This window comes from Pezoporus flaviventris, unplaced genomic scaffold (assembly GCF_033815535.1).
Source record: "Pezoporus flaviventris isolate CSIRO_AGI_PZ_B2104156 unplaced genomic scaffold, CSIRO_AGI_Pfla_v1 ptg000029l, whole genome shotgun sequence".
NCBI lineage: Eukaryota > Metazoa > Chordata > Aves > Psittaciformes > Psittacidae > Pezoporus > Pezoporus flaviventris.
Window position 1 is genome coordinate 19,072,886 of NW_026892577.1, and position 18,614 is coordinate 19,091,499.

The 18,614-nt window shown below is 44.8% G+C and overlaps 1 protein-coding gene across 1 annotated transcript in view; it reads right to left on the reverse strand.

Moving 5' to 3' along the window:
- Positions 1-18,614, reverse strand: part of LOC133272328 (unconventional myosin-X-like) — a 96,155-nt gene that overhangs the window by 64,679 nt on the left and 12,862 nt on the right. The window contains exons 2-7 of the mRNA XM_061459436.1: positions 17,302-17,400; positions 11,594-11,752; positions 6,624-6,811; positions 6,245-6,379; positions 1,457-1,581; positions 86-99 (exon numbers count right to left, since the gene is read on the reverse strand). Coding sequence (XP_061315420.1) covers positions 86-99; positions 1,457-1,581; positions 6,245-6,379; positions 6,624-6,811; positions 11,594-11,752; positions 17,302-17,400 — 720 coding nt within the window. The remainder of the gene's footprint in view (positions 1-85; positions 100-1,456; positions 1,582-6,244; positions 6,380-6,623; positions 6,812-11,593; positions 11,753-17,301; positions 17,401-18,614) is intronic.

Genomic DNA, 18,614 nt, shown 5'->3' on the forward strand with positions numbered 1-18,614 from the left:
AATATCATTCTGGAGGAGATCTGGCACTGCCCCAACATACTCTGAGGACAGGACTCGCGCAGCAGTCAGTAAAGGTGATACCTACCTTTTCCAGTAAATCTGAACAGCATGTTAAAGAAAAACCATTCAAATAACATATTCACAGATCTGCTGATGACTGCCAAAGAATCTTCTAGACACATTAGGATGAACAGTGTAACAAACAACAAATCATTAAATAACTGACACTTTAGAAAGTGGAACGAAGGGTGGTCCCAAACATCATCTCAGATCCTCTTTACTCTTTGTCCAAGGAAGTATCATGTGCCAAAGATCCATTTAAAAGGGCAGGGTCAGATAGAGCATAGGACCTACACGTGGTGAGGCAACCTTACAAAGGATGAGCCACATTAGGGACACTTAAAAAGACAGAGACGCCACTCTAATCTGAAAGTCTCTATTGCAAACAGTAAAGCTTGCATCAGTTGTCATTGCTTCTACAAGAGACCGCTATCTTTCATCTACTGAGCATAAAAAGCAGAGACTACACAATCCAAGCTTGTTATTTACAACAGTTGTAAATTCATCCGGTTGCTACTCCAGTGGAAATTGGTGTTATTTGCGGTCAGCAGCAGCTTTGAATATCAGCATCAAGAAATGCAGCCAGGGCAGCTTTAGTTGCCTCGTGCAGACAAAAGATAGGTCAAAGTCTCAAAGTCTTTGTGAGAAGGGTACATGGGCATACAGGGAAGACAGTGGTCATAGCACAACATAATTCGACTATATCCAGTCTTCCCTGTCCTTGTTGTCATTGGAACAGGCTCCTCAGGGAAGTGGTCATGGCACCAAGCCTGTCTAGAGTTCCAGGAGCATCTGGATGATGCTCTTAGTCATGTGATTTTGTTTTAGGTAATCCTGCAAGGAGCAGAGAGTTAGAGTCAATGATCCTTACAGGTCCCTTCCAACTCAAGATATTCTATGATTCTATGATTAGTGTTCCAAGGTCCACTGGAGATGGGCAGACCAAAACAGGGAGTCTTCATTGGCCCTCTAAATTCCTGTTCTCTGCATCCAAATATTGTGCAGAATATACCGATTCTTAGCTTGGTCTCACTTTTCTAAATTGTGAATTCACTGGCAGACCTAACATAAGGGAACAATCCTCTGTGAACAACAGGATGCAATCAACATGAGGCATTTTCTTAGGCAGCAAATTCTAGGGATTTAAGTATCAAGTGTTGTGACTGACAAGTGAAAAGTCAGACTATGTGTCCCTACCTAATGTAATAGCTAGACAAAAGGTTTTCAGAGTTATGTGCTGCAGAGCCACAAAAACCATTTCCCTCTTCAAGCTGCAAATCTTTCTCACAGTTACAAACTGGGTTTGAGAAACTGTGCTGAGGGATTTCCTGTCCCACTCTGAGCTCCTCATCTTCACTCACTCCACCCGTTTCTGGTTCACTGAAGAAAAGGATACAATCAGTTACTCGGCCTCCTTGGATGTGTCCATGTTGAGAGAAGTGCAGTTGGATGAACTTGCCAAAGCGGCTGGAATTGTTGTTATAAATGGTCTTGGCATTTCCAAAGGCCTCCAGAATGGGGCTGCAGAAACAAGGCCATGAAGATATGATTGGTGATGAGATACCATTAAAACAAAGCATGTGCCCAGCTCTTTGCCATTTGCACAGTGTGCACTGCCATGCAAGATTAATGCGTTACAGCATCAGACTGGACAAGCAGGAAGAGCTCAAGGGCAAGGAAGGATGGCAAGAGCAATTTAACACGCTGCTAGATGAATTTTGAACCTTTGGGATCGGAGTTAATTAAATCAGTCCCCAGTGAATACGGCTGCAGGCTGGTGTTCACACTGTCAAGGGCATTCCTCACCAATGTGGCTTCAGGAAATGAAAGAAGGCAAGACCCAGCCAGGTATGTATGTGCTTAACACAGCAGCATCCCATGATACAGGCCTGTGGTTGTGTTTTTTTTCAGGATTTTCATAAGCATCAAACATATAGGGCAAACACTCCATGGGTTTAAATCACATACTGCTTTGTTTCTGCTTCTGTCTTTGAGAGAGGGGACGGTATAAATCATCTCTAAAAATTACAAGCCAACATTTTTGACCTATCAAACAAACATAGTACCAAACTGATTTGTTTGGTACTGGAACACACAAGCCCTTATTACTTAAATCTTACTTAGGCTGGTACAAGCCACATGGTTTCCAAGTAAAGGGACTATATACACACACTATAGATTGAAAACTTTCTTCTAAGAGAGCCACATAATCCACTTCAGGAAAAAAAAAGTTGAGAAATAATCTACCACTAAATTTCAGACAGGTGATGAATTGAAGAATTCTGTCTCCTGGTCACCTTCCTGTCTTCAAGGAGGTTCATACAATATGGAAATTGGTGAGTTAAAATGCAGCTCAGCTCTTGCTCCACAGAACAGTACAAGGGAAGCTCAAAGCATTCAAACTGACATGCTGAATTCAGGATTAAAATATTCATTTTTGCAATTTAGCCAATTCTAAAATAATCTGAAGGCCTGACAAGTAAGGAGCCATGGAGACGCTACAAGAACAAGCTTGTATGTGGGTCATGTTTATTTTTAAAACATGTAGTTTTTAACAAAAATGTTTGCTATTATCACCCTGAGAAATACTGGCTTTTTAAACATCTCTATCAATCCACTGCATGGTTCCACTGAAGACAGGGGCAGATACAGGATTATTCACAAGTTAATAATTATTAACATGACAAATAATCACAATTACAGATACTGCTGGAGACTGTTGAAAGCTTCAGGCCTTGCAAGTGGTATCTAAGTGAGAGCTGTGGTTAGGAAAGGCCCAACAACCTTCAGGAAACTTCGGGCAGTATTGTCCTAGTTTATTTCTTGAAAACATCACTTTAAAGAAACACAAGCATAGAAATGAGATTGCTCCATTGTAACAGGCTACATCGATAGAAATCGCAGTCATAGAAATCTGTATGCACAGATCAGGAGGTTAAGTTCCTTGCCCTGAAGGATGTGAACTCCAAGACCCATGACTCTGAAAGAAGTATGTAAATAAGGACATTGCACAGGAATATCCCAGTGAGCACACCAACACTATGAATCAACAATAATTAATGGGAACAACCAGAAAAAGGGAGGACAGGGTTACATTATATGACTACTACAGTTGCAGTGAGAGTGCAGTGACCAGCCAGCCAACCTTTGTGTTTCTAAATCATGTTAAATTAGATAAGGAAAGCACAAGGAAGTGTCTTTATAGTTTAGTTTGGCAATGGGCTCATGAACATGAATGCAGAATTCTGTCAGGGATGGGGGAGGAAACATGCACGTGGGTGTCTGAGGCTGGCAGCAGCTGCGAGGCAGAGGGGTGGGTGAGCTGGTGCAGCCAGGAATGAGGGCAGAGCAGACTGCCCAGGCCAGCAGGGACATTGCAACGTGGAGTTTGATGCCACATCAGACTGCGTGAGGTGGAGCAGCGCATCAGAAAGGTGATGCTGGCTACTTGGCTGGATGTGGGCAGGGGGTGTTGCAGGACTCAAAAAGATCGGAAACAGTCTCAGGAGGGCAGCAGAAAGTGAAGCCTAGATTCTAGAAATACTACGACATATGCAGCTCCAGGATTAAGATGCATAGCTGAAGATTCGAAGATTAGAGGGATAACAGGAAAGGTGGTTCTGCTGTCAGCAGTGGCACCAACGCAGAGAAGTGAAACAAACAAGAAAAGAAAGCTCAGAGGAAAGTTAGCAGAATTTTTAATGGAATGCTGGATATTTTCAAGAAGGAAAACAGACCAAACAAACAGTGCAAAAGGAGTTTTAAGAGCCTGATTTCTGAGAAATACACCAAGTATGAATGTTACAACACAAACAAATTATAGAAAGCTGACATAAGGCTTTGTTTATAATGCTGTCTGAAATTGAGAAAGAATCCAGCATTGCTCCTGGATATGTGCTGGGGTGCAAGGATGAAAAGCTGCCATTAGCTAACCCAAGGAGGGCCATTGGCAGAGCAAGTAAGGCTGAACCGCAAACACATGAGGTAGACTCAATAGCAGCGGCAGCCGCTCCTGGCTCGGGGCCAGGTCATCAGCTTCTCTTCTTAGGGAAAAGGTGACAATTCACACTGCCTGGCACTCACATTGCAACAGCTCACTTAACACTAAAGATGTACACAAAACAGGTCACGAGCTGTTACTTCACTAAACCTCACAGCTGTGGGACCCTGCAGACTCCAGAATCACTTACCTTACCATTATAAGCTTTCTGGACCACAGTCAAGTTACCACTTAACCGCTAAGTGGGCTTGAGCCTTCTAAGCTGCTTGCCTTAAAACAGATTCTGCAGATCTTGAGTCATGACTGTATTGCACTTAAGAGCTTTTACCAATTTGCCAATGTCCCTGGCGAAATCTGCACCCTGCAAAGCATAAATCATCCAACAATGGTCTCTTCAAGCACCAGGTCCAAAGGCAGCAACCCTTCTACTTGATGCTGCTCCGCTTACAAGGAACCTAAAAACTGCAATGCTCTTGCAGCTGCTATCTTAGACACTCCATGTCTGCTTAGGCTATTTCCCCCACAGTTACTAGTAACTTTTTGTGTCACCATCTTCCAGAAACATTCCTTCTCTCTGGGCCCTGAAATATGCCACTTGCATGACAGTCACTTTTGCACAGACGGTTCAAAGGATTTCAGCTATTACACATCTAGATTCTGTCGCAGATATCTGATTTATACCTCTGGAGGTTACTGCAACTATCAGAGTCTCAAACTGCGACCAGCCTGCAGCCTCGCCCTTGACAGTACTGGACTGCAAGACCCCCAGCAAGGTCTCCAGTCACAGGCAAGATGGTCTTGTGCTGGGAGATTTTAATTTAATTTACTAAATAGAATTCAGGAGTTAAGAGAAAGGAGGACACAAACAATAAAACAGACACTTCAGTAAACATCCTTCTTCCCTTTTCCCAAGGTTTACCTGAAAGTTGACATCTATTGTTCATCTTTTCTTAGCCTCAACTCCCATTTTACCACCAGTCCCTCACAACTCCACCCTCAAGGAAGCTGGCAGCACAGAGGCTGGGGTTACACACACGTAACTCTTTCTTTCTCTCTTTGCTTCCTTACTGCTTATTCACATTTTCCTGATGCTTTTTTCCTTGGTGTCCCTGTTCCAGCATGGTTCACTCATGGGCCACAGTCCCCCAGAGGTATCCCTGCCCTGGCATGAGTCACCACAGTTCCTTGGGGGTGTCAGGACCTCCTTTGGCATGAGGGATTCCCCACAGAGTTTGTCTCCATCCCCTTATGGCTGCCAGTTTCTTTCCCAAACATGTTTTATCCAGGCCAGGCTGTATGGGAATTTGATCAGCCTGGTCTAATGGAGGGTGTCCCTGCCCATGGCAGGGCTGTTGGAATTAGATGATCTTTAAGGTCCTTTCCAACCCAAACCACTCTATGATTCTATTATTCCCTGCCTACCTGATGCCTTGGCAAGGTTTTGGTGGGTGGTGGTTATTGCCCAGCTCCAGACACGGGCTTCCTCCCACATAACCCTGCTGCAGCCCCAGCAACCTCCTCGCTCATGCCCCTTACAGCTCCCATGGACAGTTCTCCATGAAATCACCTGCCTGGACAGCAAGAGAGCTGCAACGCAGCGCACAGGACACATGAGGCAAGACATACAGGGGGTCAGAAACAAACAGTCCAGGGGGAGAGTAAGGCTAAAGGAGAAGACCAGGAATCAGAGCGTGATGGAGACTCACTGTGAGCACAGACACAACTGAGAACTGTAGGAGACAGGGATGACCTGAGACAACCAGGGAGGGATGTTACCCATGTCCCCTCCAGATACTGACACAACAGATGTAGAGCTGGAAAGAGGGACAGGGGAGTGACGTGTGGGTGAGCTCTAGGGTGCAGCCACGTGTACTGACAGGAGGAGAAATCCCAGCCTTGGCTAGAGGGATTCTGGCTGCCACAGGCACCCCCCACTGCTGTTGGAAAGAAGCCTAATTCGTCCACGGGCAGCTCAAAGAGAAGTCAGTGTGAAGCATCCTGGTAAGACCATAACTGCTGCATTTCCCTGATATTACACAGTTCAGCTGCATGATCCTCACCTTCCAGGTTTGCGTCCATCCACGGCACAGCTATCTAGAAGGCAGAGCCCTACCAAAGACAGGCTGCCCCAGCATGACAGCATCCGCAAGAATGGGCCCCACGCGTCAGTGAGAGTGACTGTACCTGCTTTCCAGGATGGCTTCTTCCACGTGAGTGCTCTTCTCAGATGCAGGGGCCCCAAGGGAGGTCTGGCTCATAGCTGATAGAAATTTCAGCAGCAACTTGGTGCTCTCAGTCTTTCCAGCTCCACTTTCTCCACTGTTAAGAAAAAACCATACATTTCATTCACAAATCCAGGACAGACAGAGCTAATGACCATCCCACCCACGGCAGAAAAGTGATCTCCAGGAATAAACACGTGGCGTCGCCACTGTGGCAAGCAGGGATCAGGCAAAGGGTAGGCAAGATGGTATGGATATTCAGGCAGATGTCATTGCAAATGGAGCAGCAGGAGCAAGGCATGTAATGCAGTCTGGGAGTATCAGGTTGTCCCATTTCTAACCTTATCAGAACACACTGGCTGTCATGACGCTTCCACAAGCAGCAGTAGCACTCGTTAGCAGTGGCGAAGATATGGGGAGGCAGCTCACCCAGGCGGTGCTGTCTGTACAAGTCTATGGCATCCACACTGTACAGACCAGGGATAGGTTTGTAGGGATTTACTGAAGCCAAAATGGAACCAATGTTTGTCTAGGGGGAGAAAACAAAACAAAGCAAGGAAATAAAGCTCCTGGAAAAAGAAAAAAAAACAAAACCAAAAAACAAAAAAATCACAACAAACCCAGACCTTGAAATAACTCATGATGAAGGAAGAAAGCCTAAATAAGGAATTTAGGCTTAAGCAGAGAGCTCAAACAATGGCAAAGAATGTCAAATCCCAGGGCAGGGGCTGCACAACTGGGTCATAATGGGGCAGTTTGAATTTTTCTGCTCTGCAATAAAATGTTCTTAGTCTACGAGTTCTTAGGGCCACGAGAATAATCAGGGGACTGGAGCACCTCCCATATGAAGATGGGCTAAGAAAGCTGGGGCTGTTCAGCCTGGAGAAGAGAAGGCTGCATGGAGACCTCATAGCAGCCTTCCAGTATCTGAAGAAGACCTATAGGGATGCTGGGGAGGGACTCTTCATTAGGGACTGTAGTGATAGAACAAGGGGTAATGGGTTAAAACTTAAACAGGGCAAGTTTAGATTGGATATAAGGAAGAAGTTCTTTACTGTAAGGGTGGTGAGGCACTGGAATGGGCTGCCTAGGGAAGCTGCGAATGTTCCATCCCTGGCAGTGCTCAAGACCAGGTTGCACGAAGCCTTGGGTGAGATGGTTTAGTGTGAGGTGTCCCTGCCCATGGCAGGGGGTTTGGAACTAGATAGTCTTAGGGTCCTTTCCAACCCTAACTATTCTGTGATTCTATTGTCTTTGCTGAATTAAGCTTACACAATTTAAAAACAGGAAGTTGTCTTCATGCCCAGCTACCTTGAATTGTGCTTGAATCTGAAAAGCAGAACCAGGACTGAAGGAGTGTCAGGAGATACCTTCAATGCCACTATCCACAGTGTTAAGTAGAGGGGGCTTGGCAATGTTCAAGTACCTTCTGAACAAAGAGGTGGGACACAGAAATACACACTCACGCACACGTGTGTGCAAAGAGCCACTAAAGCATATTGCTTTAATTCTGCTGAAAAATGCTGTTTGGAGCAGGTTAAATTGTTCGGTAAGCCAAATCAAAATTGACAGCTGAAGATGAAACTCAGGATTTCAAGTCAAAACATTTCTACATTTTCTAAGCAATTTATTTTGAAAATATTTATTTTGAAAATCTCATAGTTCAAGAAAAGAGATAGTAATGTTTAAAATTAAACATAGAAAGCCTAATACTGCATTTCTAATGTATTCTTTTATGAAGTCAGAAGCAAATTAATTTTGGGGTTTGGGCATGACCTTTTTGGCTCAGCCAACCAGCTCAAATTCAGTTATTCTCAGAGCTGTACTTCAGAGCAATGGTGGCACCACTTTCCTAACAATGACTTTGTAATATGGTCAACATCCAGCTTAAATCCCGCTGCTGCTGCGGTGGCCTCCTTCACAGGGACAGCGTGGACTGCTCTACTCCAGGAATACTCATTCTCAGCAGGGGTGACAGAGGAAACACTTAGATAGCTGCAGCAGGTGCCAAGCTTTGTGGTCAGGGATACCATCTAGTATTATTTCCAAACCATGAACTACAAGTCACCACATATATATATACAAGGATTTGTACGCATCCATTGGAGAAGCTGTAAATAAAACACTTGGTGACAAGAAAGACACGTGCTTTCTCCCTGCCAAATGGAATCTGAGGCCATACCGCAATGCCAGGCTCTGAAGCCAGACTGAGAAATTTGTCTATGAAAGCAGCAGTCAGAGGTCATCAGAGGGAAAAAATCTACACAGGCCTAATTGCATTATCAGTATGAACAGGCTAGCATGCAACAAGTCCTGACGACTCTCTGACATGGAGTTTTGTGGGAAGAAATATAATTCGTGATGAAAGCAATAAGCAAGCAAATGATCTTTGGCAAGATAGGTGTGAGAAAATAGGAAAGCACTGATAGGGAAAACACAGATCAGGAAAAAGCACCGTACAAGCATCTGAGCAACAGACATTGTCCAGAGACTACAAGACAGAGGTTTCCATCCTAACACTTCTCTCAGATCATCACTGCATTTTTTTTCCTCTCAGATGTTTCATTTTCAGTTTCCCACTCTAGTTCCAGCTCTCTCAACGAATGGAGCCCCCCCCCCTCAGTCCCTCTCAGTTCTTCCACTACAGCCATCTCTTTCAAAGGTGTTTCTAGGAAACTCCCATCTCCCAGTTGCAGTCTTTTCATCACCTACAGTCCCTTACAGACAATTTCTATCCACAAATTTTAACAGTGGTAGCATTTGTGAATCAACATTGTATATACCAGCCACTCCATTAGCAAGGAGTGATCATCCCCAGAGAACTCTTTAGAGTAGGACAAGCCATGCGTGGCATGTCTGCTTCTCAACACAATCAAGACAATAGATCCTACTTGGGTGGTTCAGCCTGGCAATGCTAGGGACAGCACAAAATGTGGCAATACAGCCCCTGGCTCATTTATACATCACTCACATTATGTTGGGTCTACTTTTATTAACGGATACAGGAACTGCAGCAATTAAGAGAGAAGGGAAGATGCACTCCTAAAAGCTGCAGGCTGTTGCTGTTCTCACATAATTTGCTTAAAGAGTTTGATAAAGATTGAATAGGATTTCTTTGGAAAACAAAAGGTACTGCTGAGATTGTCAGTATTCCTGCAGCAAATCAATTATAGGTACCACAATCGTCTAGATATACTGCTACCTACACTCCCTAACCAAATAGGACCCCTTTAGGAGGTCATGGTAGGGTGCCTCCAGGCATTAGAACAGCTCAGAACTGCACTGCCCTTTTTCACAGCAGCTGTCCACTTCACATTCTCAGTTTTCCATCCTGAATCATTTTTATGATATTATTAGTATTTTTAATACTAATTATCAGTATTTCATGTTACCCAGTCCTTGAATGTGTTTTCCAGAAAAATAATTGTACTTCTCACCTGATTCTGGTCTCTCTGATTTCCTTCCAAATATTTTTGTCCCTGACTGAAAAGCATAACTCCTCTCAGTACAGCTTCATCTGCAACCTTAGCCTATGTTCTATCTGTGGAGACTGTTGAGGATGATATTAAATGAACACAAGCTCTGTAACATTCATGGTGTTAACAGATCACTGCAAGTCATTAGGTGATAGCTGACATTCTCAATTTCTGCTTAACTGAAAACTATATGCAGCTGGCCTATGGCAAAAACTAATTGTTTGTGATAAGGTAACTGCAACTGCACTGCAGAAATGCAAAACAGCACTTCTACGGCTTGGTGTTCTCCAGGTCAGACACTGCACACATATACCCAGATACAGTCCCACTCACAGAGGGTCTTACAGTCCTTCACTGAGGGGTTCTTCCCAGCTCTGAGCACGTTACAGAAGTCAGGCTCCTTCATAAATCTCAAAAAAAAAATCAGATCTGAGGTGCACAGCTGGCATTTGTGCACTATGCATAGGCCAAAAATTACATCACACAGATGGAGAAGGCACAGAACTAACACTGAATAGAGGAAGGAATGAGGATCTAGTTGAAGATGTCCCTGCTCATTGCAGGGGGCTTGGACTAGACAACTTCGGAAGGTCTGTTCAAACCCGAACTGTTCTATGATTCTACCAGCTAGAGGAAAGGCTTAAGGAGATACAGCTGCTGTGACACTGTTACAGTGCTGGCGGTCTAGCATCTCTGGTGCAAGGCACAGACTGAAAAGGGAGAGAACCCTGCCTCGCGTTTCAAAGTGTGAGGAAGAGGAAGTGGGAGGAATATACCCACATGGGCAAAAAGCTGCACAAACACATAGTGAATGTCAAACACAGGTCAGGAAGAGCAGCAAGGACAAGGGCCATCAAAAGAGTGTGTGCACATGAGTACTGCTACAGGGTCACAAGGCTGTGTTGACAGACAACAGGCAAGGAGGATCTACAGTAACAAAAGAGAGAATTTGCACATCCCTGTGCAGGAGATTGTTCAGAAATGGGGTCATTTTATTGATCATTTCCTGGAGTACAGGTGCATATGGTTTGGTTGCCTTGGTAATAGTTGCTATGCAACACAGAGATTCACATTTTTCCTGTCAAAATCTGAAAAACTCTGGATGCACATAGAATGGACAAGCAAGGTGAGAGTAAAGCAAAGTAAAGCAGTCTTTGCAATATATCCTCCTGTCCTCTCCATGTCTCAGCAGAGCACGCTGCCACCCCAGCACTCCAGGTATGCCTTGTCCCAGGTGCGGTTTCCCTCACAAGTCATTTTCCTGATGCTTGCCTCCTTCCTGAGGGCCTGAGGGAAATCAGGAAGTGCTTTGAGGCCTCGCCTGTGCAAGGACAGCAGGGTAACTCAAAAAAGGCACAACTGCACGTAAAAGCTGAAGAATTAGGCAACAAGCTTGCTTTCCTAGTTTTAGAAAGAGGCAATAGCTTCATCTGCCCGGATCAGAAGAGATACTCAGCAACAACCTGTGTACACTGCACTTTCCAGCCTACTTGGCCATATAAACCTCTGAACAACAATAATGGGGAATCTGGGGAACATGAATGCCAGTTTGTAATACATGGGTGTTCATGAAGCTGCACAATTGCGACAAAGCCTAGAGGTGAACATTCATGTTTTAGAAGTTCTATACATTCAAAGATACCCTCCTGATAGAGGAAGGATCTCACAGGGCTGATGGAGCTGGCAAGGCAGGGAAAACAAAACATCTCATTTTCTATTCACATGAAAAGAAGCTCAGGAAACAACACTAAAATCAGTATCTCACATGCTGAGTGGCATCAGAACTAAACAAATATCATTAGCCAGAAGGGATGTGGCCCAGCTTGAGCACTTACATAGATGTTACCCTGTTGATAGCGCTGGTGCAGGTTAAGCAGGATGGCAGCTTCATGCAGATCTCCCAGCATGGACATGTCTTCTACCCCATCAACGCTGGTCTGGTGCATTGGCAAGACCTTTTCCCTGGTAAGGGAGGCCTTGGGATACTGGAATACCTGGAAGAATGGGGGAAAGGACAAACAAGCTCATGACATGTGGGCACACGGTCTTATTCCCTAATGGAAATATGCTCCTTTTCACAGCTTTATACTTCAGCACTGGAAAAGGAAATGAATAATGCACAAATCTGCTCCCTATTTTTATAGTCATTCTTCCTTTCCTGTTCCTACCAGTTTGAGCTCTCTGGCCAGAAACCATACAGAACACTCTCTTCTTTTGCTACAGAGTCAATCTCTCATCTTCACTACTGACAGGGACAGATCAGTGCAAGGTTACTTGTTTTTTAATAAAATCCCCTTAGCAGGAGCAGGGCACCAGCTTCCAGCTGCTCTGGGCTGCACAGGTATTACACACTACACGTGTAACTCTGAATAATGACGGCAGCTGCTCCCAAGAGACCAGGAACAATCCTGCACAAAAACACAGGTGGCATCATGTCTCTGTGGGAGATCGAGGCAAAGCTTATTCACATTCCAGGTTTTGGCCCTGCACTCTCCATAGAAGCAGCCAGAGAGTGTCTGGGAGACATTGTCATGTCAAGACTAGAGGAAAGCAAAGCAGATGAAAAGCCAAGTAAAGGAGTGACATCCTATGTGCACACTGGCATGTATGTATATGATACAACTTTTTAAATGTTTGTGCAGTGGCAGCTATTAACTTCTATTACTGCTCTGGGAAGAGCTTCTACTTGTATGAGGCTGCACTCTTCTTGCTTCAATTGCTGCATCCTTCTTCCTGCTAGAGCTTCCTCCTCCTCCTCCTCAGTAACCCACTATTCCACTATTAGGTCATCTTCCTCACCCCCATTCAACACAGCTGAGATTATGTGACTGTTCTCCTCCACCATAACCAGATCCCAGCCCTCCTTTCCTCCTCCTCAAGCACGATGCTGGCATTTCACAAGTTATTTCAGTTGCTTCCCACTCTTGGATTCAACCATGTGCCATCTCCCACCCAGCATCCCAAGCTGCACTAGATGGTAAGACCCAATATAAACAGATGGGAGACTTCATACAGGAAGCCTGGAGAAGCAAACCGGCCTGCAGTAACCCTTCCAAAGAAACTTGGGCTTTTCCTTCCCTTCTGGGGCTCTGGTGTCTATGGCATTTCCATCTCTGTTTGTCAGTACTCCTAGGTGCCAGCAAGCAACTGACAGACTCCACAGAGAATGAACCATGATCTATAGCATTGATCTAACTCGTTTCTCCTGCCTGCTCTCTTGGAGTCCTTCGGCTGCTGTGACTGCCAGGGAGAGGCCATCCACCAGCTGCAGGCTGAGGACAGAATGAGGTCACCCTGCCCGCTTCAACCTTGCCAGTCCCTTGCAGGGTGCTCACTGCTGCGGTGCATTGCAGGTGCCCAACAAGTGCCCCTTCTCAGCTCTGAGGCTGCACCCTTGCCAGTGTGAGGAAGGAATGACCTAGCGCAGGATCCCCCTACAAGAACCCCGTGCTACCTGTGAAGCCTGCACAGTTACAACAGCAGCTCTGCTCCTGGAGGGAGCTGGGAAGCAGAAGCAGGCTCATCTCCCTGGATGTGTTTGCCCCAGGTCTGCCCAGTCACACCTAACGTGACAACGACTTGGTCTCTTCCTTTCGGAAACCACCCACAGTCCAATTTTTTTTGTCAGCCAGGAGGTTTTCAAAAATACATAGTTCATGCTCATGAACATCACAGGACAAAGCCCACTCCAGCACACAGGCTTTCACCAGGCATCTCTAAGCTTCTCCGCACCACTTTTGTGCCTGAGTATCAGAGAGGTACGACTGCCAGCAGCAGGAGCCCTGCTCTGCAAGCATGGCCCAGGAGAAACACAGCAATTTTTATTTCTATTTCTTCTTCAGAGTAGAGGCCTCTGTCACAAGAGAACTGATGGGGCAGGAAGGGAGAATGGGACAACTAAATTCAGTGAAGAGTACAAGCTGCAGATGCGCAACGTGAACTGGACTCTGTCAGGAGCAGAACCACTACAGCACTTTCAAACCATGAGGCAGCAAACCACCCTGGCTCTCTCTTCTCTGCTGACCTAGACAAATTTTGGAAGGGGACAAGTCCAGAGCAGTATGATGTGATCTCTGCTTACATCTGTCTGGCACTTACTCATTCACCCCTGCATTGTCAGCACTTGTGGCCATTTGGACCAGAAGAGAAATATTAAGAAAACATCCAGAGAAAAAGCTGAGCGTACAAGTGTCCCAAAAGATACCAGGCAGTCAGCAGCACCTGTGCCAAGAGGCTTTTAAGAATAAAAAAATAACTGTGTGATGGGCCAGAGCTTGTCTACTTGCTCTTGATGATAACACTGGAGAAACCGGGACCCTAAAGAACACCAGAGGCCCTAAATACACAAGTAAATGATTAGAGATTAGATCATCACCTGCTAAACTTGCCTTGAGCTGCCTCTGGCTGGGACTATTCAGCCATTCCTCTCAAAAAAAAAAAAAATCTGGTACAAGATCCTCAAAGATTTAAGCAGGTGCTCTGGGAGGACTGCAGCAGAGATGGATTAGAAGCATTGGCTCTGGTATCCTCTGGACAGAAACATTGCATAAATGAAACACTTCCTGGAGGAGTGGTCTGATGCCCTCGAGGCATCACACTGACACCCTGGCTGAGGCCACCATGTCACCTGTGTGTCCCTGAGACTGGAGTTCACCTGATACTCTTGTGCATCACTGAACCCCTAGAGCTCACCTAGAGCCTCCAGCCCTGCTGAGATTTGGGAGATGAGGTTTCTGTGTCTCTGGAAGGCACCTTTGGCATGAAGGAGAAATTTCAGGCCTTCACTGGTGCTGGGTGAGAGTTGATTTTTAATCCGTCCTGTGTCCTCCAGGGTAGAGACAAGTTTCCAGTCTCTATCACCAACAGACAGCAGTGATCATCCAGGATCCTGGAGACAGACGTGGTAGTATTTTGTTCCCAAGATTGTGTCAAAGGGGTTTTTCCAGAGGAATTCTGAGGTTTGAGAGACAAACATGACCCAGACATGACGACACTGTGCCCTTAGAGCTTGCGAGGTGCTACGCTGATCCACCTCCAGTCACCCCAGTAAAGAAGAGACTCCTTTTACTCCACTGCTCACTTTTGGTTCCGTCCAGCAATCTGCCAGGAGATCAGTTTGGAGGAACATCCTCTCCATTATCCTGTTTCAGGCAACATGGAAGCATGACAGGTAAGCCAGGCTGAGTTCAGCAGCTTACGGCTGAGTTCAGCAGCTTACTGCTGAGCTGAATATGATGGCTGATTTTGCCTGAAGCAAGTGAGAACACAAACTGTTCTCTCAGCAAAGCTGCCTTTGGAATATCCCTTTTCCAACCAGTTAACATTTAAACAGAAAGTTACAGGTGTTAATAAGCAGATCTTTCAGCTTTCACTCTAACTACAAATAAGCCAACAAATACCACACAGGCACTTCACAACACCGGCAGAGACTTCTACTTTCTCCCCAGTGATAAACTAATTTTGTCTCAGATTTAGCCCACAGGCAACAAAATGACCAGGACTCTCTCTGAGCCCTTGCAATGGTCAGGAATAAAGCAAAACCTGGCCAGAAGGCAAGCCAAGAGGAGAATTGCCAACCCTGCTCACCAGGCTGAGAAAGGGAGAAATGATTCCTTCTTAGTCTCAAATCCACCCTTTAGTGCAACCCTGGGCACTTGAGCAAAGCACCTACCTGGCATCTAAATTATGTTTAACCATACACAAAGTATTTGCCTGGTCTATCTGGACCGTGGTTTCCAATTGTTTTCCTAAGAGCTGGCTCCTCCTTTCCTCCCAGGAAGTGACATTTCTGATAGATTTGTTGCTTGAGGTGTTTTTAAGGAAGTGAAAACAAATAACAAAAGCTCTGAAGCATGACTGAATTTCTTACCTCAGAGCTGCAAGAGCTTCAGGAATGCTGGCCACAGCAAACATGAGAACACTACATTTAGGATCCCTAGAACAGGGATCAACTAGCCCATCCAACCCAAAGTAAAGTGAAGATGTTTTCATCTGAGTTTCCACCTGGAGTAGGACAGCCAGTCCCTCCTGTGTTTATGAAGCAATGAAGGTGGCAGGTGAGGGAACTGCATGGGAAAAATGCATTGACAAAAAAAAAAAAAAAAAGAAAAAAACCCATTAAAACCAAATCCACCTTTTTTTTTTTTTTTTTAGACCTGTGACTCCAGCCAGCATTATCCTGTGCACACTTTCTAGCATGGACACAGGCTGGTGATAGGTGCACCCACTCAGACGGCTCTATGGGTTGGATTTCTGGTGTCCTTTCAGAGGTGCCAGGTGGGTTTGGAGGATTTTCTAAGGCCATAGCAGCGTATCAGAAGAGACAGGAGCAAGTCTAGAAGAGTTACAGAAGTACTCACCATTTGTTGAGCCTCCACAGGCTGCTGGGTTACTTGTGATGAACACCCCTGTGATCTCTTACAATGAGTTAGTGACTCCCAAAACAAGGTAACTCCTTGAGAAAGGATTTGAGACTAGAGTAACTAAATGGAAAACCTGTATGTCTACTAGATGAGTTTCTGAGAAACAAAACAGACTCTTTAAAAAGGAATGATGATTTGAAATCTAGTCCTTTCAAAGCAAGACTGAAAAATACGAGTTTTACCACTGACTCTCCACAAACTGGAGTTCTAAATTCTTTTCCCCCTCTGCCCTCATTTGTTTGCAGGTAAGAGGCTGAAAAAAACCTGTCCAGTTTTCTGTAACAAAGCAGCTGCCTGCAGAGCACCATTCACCAACACAGCTGATCAGATCTAATTGCTCACTGCTGGAGGGCACAGTCCTGCGGATTTCCCAATCCTCCCTGCCCAGTTTGACTCACTAAGAACCTCAATGAAGGCAGTGAATAGTGTTCCCAGGATTAGTGAGCTGAGCTGACTCACTGAGGACATGGATGATTCCCAGAGGTCCCTTCCTACCAACGTTACTTCACAAGCACTGCAGAAAGCATGCCAGGGAACCACAAGGCGCACAGGGCTGGAAATCAGGCAGGAAAGAAGCTTGTTCCTCTCTCTGACAGAGAGCTCTGCTCTCAGGAGCTTAGCTGCCTTGTTGAACTGTGTGCTGTGCATAGCTGCTGCACTTAACACTGCTGACTGACACAGGGAGCTCACTTCCATGTGCCCAGGCCCAAAGGGCTGATGGCAAAAGCTGCTGAAGCAGATGGTGGTGAGCACAACAGCCCTTACAGCAGCATGGCTTGCAAGAAGCACATCCCAGCAGAACTCACCTGGTGGAGCTGCCTCCTTCCTAGGAGTATTTTGCCAATGTAATGGTTTTGCTAGGCTGCTAATGCAACTCCTTCAGAGATGGCATAATAAAAATCAAGCAGAGAGATGCAAGTAGACAAATGAACAGAAGAAAGAGAACAATCTTCTCTTTTTAACCTTTGTTAGGCCTTTGGCATGGTTTGTAACAGAACTGGGTCACTTTTCAGGATTGCAGTATTTCAATTGATATATTTCATTTTAACATGAAGGTCATGCAAGAACAAGAACATCTTGAAACTTCACATAGGCTACAGCCTCATGCAACCTTCACTTACCGTGCCATAATCTGAGGTGAAGAGCACATTTCCATCGGCACATGAGCCAACAGTGCATGGCTGCAGCTGGTCCTGCTCCCGCAGCCATACCCTGGCACCCTGCAAAAAACAGAAGACCTCCCATTAGAAAGAACTGGAGCCTGCAAGATCGGTACACAGGATGCAAACACCCAAGGAAAGCTGGGGGAAGCTGTGGTATTCAGAGATTACTTCAAAGCTACAGTTGCTTAAAATTTTTAAGCAAGTCCTACTTACATTTTCATAGAAACTGGGTTTGATTTTTTTTAACATAACATGAGAGGAAGAAAAAGCAGTTTTAATCAGCTTCATGTGGAAATCAGCATAAGGAAACATCAATTTTATGGAAAGAGTCATGGAAAGATACAAGCACAAAGAATAGTGGGTTCGACTGTCTAAATATTTTCAAGCTTAGGATAGCTGGTCATTAAAAGTCATTCTATAATAATAATAGGAAATGTAAATAAAGCATGTTTACAATTTTCTACACCCACACATCACTGTAAGTCAAGATGCTTCCAGAAAGCATCAGCAACAGCTAAGTAGAGTTCACAAAGCTTTGTTTGCCTCTCTTGCAAGAATTTCCTTTGGTAAATGACATGACTTGACAGTTTCTCTCATATATATATATATACTCACTGATGTATATACAATGGTCTTGATGTATACATAGTTTCACACACATTAAAACATCTTAAATTGCTCAGTGCCTTTCAAGACAACCCTGGGCACAAAGGCAGATTTCTGGCAATACACATGCAGGGATGTGCAGGGTAAGCAGATCTGATCTGACAGTCTGCCTACCAAAAAAGTGCAGGGGAAATAAGTTTGCTGGATTAGCCTCTTCTGCTCTGCCTGATGGTGGGACCTGGTACAATGGAAAGAGCAGAAGCACAAAGGCAAATCAGGGAAAGCAAGACCTGAAGTTACGCAGAATTAGCATAACGTCACACTGAATTTCAGTTATTGCAGACTAATCTGTTCCATGTCTTCCCATAGAAATCGCATAAACTCTACTTGGATAAATATTGAGAAAAAGCCAAAGTGCTGAACCGTTGAGTAATGTTAAGGCCATCCTGCTTTTCATCGATTCATAGACCTACTTTCTTCCTAATTTGTTTCCTACCCCTAAGTTATTGATTATAAAAGCCCTTCCTATCCTTTTTAACCTGTCAGCACCATTAGCTCTTTGCTTATAGGCTTATTATGTTTGAAGAGATGCCACAGTATTTCTGTATTATATTATACAACATGTGGAACACTAATTCTATTTTTAACGATTTATTTTATATTCG